The following is a 5,000-nucleotide window of genomic DNA, read 5'->3' as shown; positions in this document are numbered from 1 at the left end:
ATAGTTCATGTAATCATTATATATAAAACTGCATTAAAAAACTGCAGTTATTTCCTGATTCCAGTATTTCAAATCTATTTTGCTCTGTATCATATATCCATCTAAATCCATACATATATAGAACCCAGTCACATCTAAAATTACATTATGACTTGATACTGTTCTACAGATTATTTACTGTAAACCCAATCACTTAATATTGTTCTAAACATTATTTTCTATTAACCCATTTACTTTATAAAGAATTAAAAATGTTCATATATCACTGGATACCTGTCTTAGGTTATGAAAAGCATCATATTTCTTGCTCATTTCTTATGCAGTCTCCATTAAAAGTGTCTAATCAAGCTTTTTATTGCTTATAAAATGAAAATGAACTATACATGAGTAAAAGATGACTGAATATAAAATCACAATACAAAAAAGGGAAAGAATAACAACCCTGACAGTGCCCCTTGGATCATGCTAATCCTTAGAAAGAGGTGTGAATGAGAATGACTATCTTCTTCAGAAATATTTGTATTTCTAACTAAGATAAAATTGAAACTGGTCAAATACATCTGTTGCAATGTGGAGATAATCATTCTCATCCATACTTCCTCGTACATTTATTGCAATGAACACTGTTCAAAATAAACACTGCTTTTAAATAAAAGAAATTGAATGATATGCAGAGAATTTCTAAATTAAGCAGAAAAAGTATGAAGATGTGAGTTTAGGATTTCTATAAAGTGTCTGCATAATGAGGATACCTAGTGTTCACTGTATGGCACCAACCCTATCACTTGGTTAAAACAATGAAAAGGGAAATATTAATACAAGACAGGAGAACTAAAAGTAAAAATACTGGCTGGATTGATACTATTGTGATATACTATAGAAGTAATATTCCAAGCTTGCAGTATATGGTTAACAACTTCACCATATATCATTTTTCAATAAATGTACAAACTATGCAAACAAATAGTGAAGAAATAGGAAGTATACTATAGTAAAAGACTGTGTCATCAGCTGCAAAGGATTTGGACAGATCAAGTATTCAAGATTTGAAAGCCTATGCTAGATAGTCACCAGAATAAATTCACTGATGAGTCACAGAGGCCTGTTCCATTCCACCATAACCTTGACTCAAATACTGCCAGTACTCATTAGACAGCTGAGTCAACTGGAAGGAGCCTGGCTGTAATTTGGGGCTACACATAAAGAAAAGTAAAATCTAGTATGCACAAAAACTTATACAAAGACATTTCTTGTGTGCTATTAATGAGGGTACTGGCTGCCAGTTGTGTGCAAAGACATTTGAATAGAAAAGGTCAGTGAAAAAATGTCTTGTCCTTATTTATATTATTGCTTATAAATGATAGAAGTGAAGTCTGCCTACTTAAATGACTTGCTCATCTCCATGAAAGACAAACATTTAAGAATTATCATGTGTTTCTGTACCAAAAGGAAGGATATCAATAAAATACAATCAGATGATATAAAAGATCAAATTTTCTGAAAAATATTGAATCTGCTCAATAGAGAAAATGTAGCTGCTCCATAGATGCAGTGTTCATGTAATATCTATTTCCAGGTAAAACTTACTAATTATTACATTACTGAACACTATAGTAATCTATACTATCAAATATAGAAAAAATCAAATATCACTACCACTGATCTACTTCACCCAAGATGCACAATCCCCAAATAAGAAATTGAAGTTACCACACAAAAATTAAAAACCCATACACATACAGAAAGCCTAAAGATCTAATCTTCCTTTTTATGTACAGCATATAATACTAAAGCTGCTGCTCAGCTGAATTTGAAAGGTACACATTTCACACTTATCATCTACCTCACACCACTAGTAAGCCACAAATCATATGAGCCCTGTATAATTTAAATCTGTATTTGCCTTTGGATTACCAATGACTTGATGCAAAGCAGAGAAAACTTGTAGGTATCATTCTGAACAGTATAATATTATATCAAGCTCCTTTTCCTATCATTAAGAGCAATAAGAATATCAAAAGGGGTTTGCAAAGTTGTATCCACCCTTCACTTCCAGCCATGAGGGTTCCTCATGGTGAGCCACCAGGTAGGTCCTCTCTAAAATTTGGCTGAAATTCTGAGGAGAGATGGAAGCCTGAACCACCTACAGGATTGTAGAAGTAGAAAGGTTAAGCATCACCAGCTTTTCTATGGAACTACTGTACAACAAACTATTGGTTACAAATAATAATCAGCACAATGTGAAGATAAGCTATTGTTTACACATCAAGCCATTGTTTACACATCAAGTGATGGCATAACCTACACTTTTTGCACTCTAGTAAAGGTCAACAAACAGTAAGTTTAAACTTGCAGGTGTTCTTTTCTCTTTTATTATCAAATAAGGAATGAATCCAAGCTCTATCTTGCTGAATCTACAAGTAGACCTTTGCCAGAGCGCAACAATCGAGGCCATAATACTCCCTGAAGTTGTCCCACTGTAAATAATTATCAAACAGACCACAGGTATCAATAGTCAAAACTTTGACACTGGTAGCACTAGATTCCACACTCCCCAGTATTCATATATAGTGGAATTAAGACATACTTATACTCCAGACTAGTAAGGGAAGGCATGAAGAATTACAAGGAAACTACAGTGAGAAATAGGAATAAAAATGAATAGTACACCAAAATATATTAATCATTTACTAAACCCTCTAAAGGGGGACTTCCTTGCAACCCGTATCTTCTTAATTTTTCAGGATACAATAACCAGTTAATCTTTACGGTACGTATGAATTCAACTAGGGCAAATATAACATTATATTCTTGTAGGGAACAAAAAGTTGTAGTCATCTGTACAAGAAATAATCTGCAGACACAGATAGTAATGCCACCTGGTGCACCACAGGCATGCCCAGTCACGGCAATTTAGATTTTTGAATAGATTTTGTGATGTAGCGTTAGTCTCTAGCATGTGCATCCATGCTGTAAAGAATTACCCAATAACCTACCTCTTGTTGTTTCTGGTCAGTTGATGGCACTCACCACAATATATGTGACATAAAACTCCAACTATTGTCAGAAATTAGTAATGTGGGCAAGGTTCTAAGTGTTTCCTTTGATACCTGAGGCCATCACTACAAGAGTGTTTGTTCCCACATTTCTTGAATATAATCTGGGTATGTGGCATTTCAACATTGCCTTTGTCATCTACACCTTTATGTGATCACACCTTTATGTGATCATTCGTTATAAATATTAGGGCCTTGTGAATAGTACTACACTCCAATCTCAAAAGCATATGTGGAGAGAGTCTTTCCCGAGTGGGTGCTGGAGGGTAGTCGTGACTGCAGTCTTCAACAAAAGATCATTACCTAAAGATGCCCATACATTACTGTGCAGTAAATTATTTCTTTATATTATGAACTGAAAATACCATTGCACTTTATGCTCTAGTTTACTATCGAGGCTCAGATTGTGGAGTACAGCTGTAGATTTATGCACAGTAAATCACATATGATTGTATACTAGAGGATGAGAGGAATCTAACAGTATCATTAGCATCATAATTCATTACAACCCTCTCTGAAATATCTACTTTGAATATGAATTACCAAACATATCTTAAAAATAATGTTAAAACTTGATCTAACAACTCAAGCTTTAGTATTTATAGATATGAGAAGACGATACTCTCCTTTGAAATAACATTTGAAGCTTATGATATGTCTACAATTAAGGAGAATCTTGCTTAATAAATCCACATTAGGAACATTAACAGCTATAAAAAACTATGATGCAAGACCTACTTCTCAATCCCTTTGTAACTTATTCTGGATATATCCATTTCACAGCGGTATTGGCCACTGTCCACATAAACAGTGATCTCTTTCTTCATCTTGGTATGATAAACACATTACGAAAACCAACATGCGAAAAGAATAACCAGCTACAACAAAAGGTTCATTGACTCGCCTTTATAAAATTTGAGAGCGATCCGGTACAAGTCTTGCAAGCCGAATCCCCAGTGCACTTCCACCCCATTCTGAAGGCCTTCCACCTTGCGGTCATTCTCGTTGATTTGGTCATCCTTCGGCTCTTCCTTGGAGAGAGAAAGTCCCTCTAATTCGCCCTCCGCCTCAGAAATTTTTTGGGTGACGTCCGCCCCGCTCGCCATGTTTACATCTCACATCTGGGTGCATTTCTTACTAATTCTTGGAGATGTGTCAAATGTATTTCTGATTTTCTATATTTCTTTCGGTTTTAGATTAAACGTATCGTTGGTGTGAATCGCATTTTAATCTTATGTATTTTATATGGATTTTGTTGCCGTGCGTTATATATTTTTTCTTGAGTTTTTTAGAAATGCGTCTCGTGGATCTGTGCCACGTACGAAGCGGGAAAGTCATAAGACTATGCTTTAAACTGGCAAAGATTTTGAGATTTTGCTCGGGAATATGATAATTTTCTATCAGCTTTTATAATGCTACAGATTTCTCCCCATGTATACATATCGAATAATTCATCTATTACTAGCATCCAAATCCCACATGCATTTCGAAAGCTCCCGGGCCGAACGTAGGCCTATAAGTGTAAATATGTGTTTGGGTATTGGTAGGCCTATTTGCGCTCAGTTTTTCTAAAACTGTTTCTAGATTAATTCGTTACGTCGGGAAAAATATAAGAAATTTCACAGAAGAGAAGTGTCCGTTATCTGACACCTGCAAATGAAGTAAAGAAAAAAATAATAAAAAATAAATAAATAAATAAATTCATATATACGGAGTGCGAGGTCACTCATTTTTAAAGCTCATGCGTTTTTTTTTTTTTTTTTTTTCAAAATACAGAATAGACAGTTATAGCAATACCCCATTCTCTTAAAGCTCTTGCAATACATGAGTCATAATTTAAAAAAAGGCATGTGCCAAGCCAAGCGAAAATAGGGCATATTGTCGTAGAAACTATTTTCTCCATAGGCTTACGTAAAAGAATATTGATGAAACTACTTACAGATC

The 5,000-nt window shown here is 34.7% G+C and overlaps 1 protein-coding gene across 1 annotated transcript in view; it reads right to left on the bottom strand.

Annotated features, from left to right (window-relative positions):
* LOC125047506 (Golgi resident protein GCP60-like) overlaps positions 1-4,169 on the bottom strand; it is a 15,985-nt gene extending 11,816 nt beyond the window's left edge. The window contains exon 1 of the mRNA XM_047645744.1: positions 3,961-4,169. Within this exon, the coding sequence (XP_047501700.1) occupies positions 3,961-4,162 (202 nt within the window). The 5' untranslated portion in view covers positions 4,163-4,169. The remainder of the gene's footprint in view (positions 1-3,960) is intronic.
* Between the last annotated feature and the right edge of the window lie 831 nt (positions 4,170-5,000).

This window comes from Penaeus chinensis, chromosome 41, assembly GCF_019202785.1.
Source record: "Penaeus chinensis breed Huanghai No. 1 chromosome 41, ASM1920278v2, whole genome shotgun sequence".
Taxonomy (NCBI): domain Eukaryota; kingdom Metazoa; phylum Arthropoda; class Malacostraca; order Decapoda; family Penaeidae; genus Penaeus; species Penaeus chinensis.
Note: the sequence above shows the minus strand (reverse complement) of the source record. Positions and strands in the feature narration are given on the sequence as shown.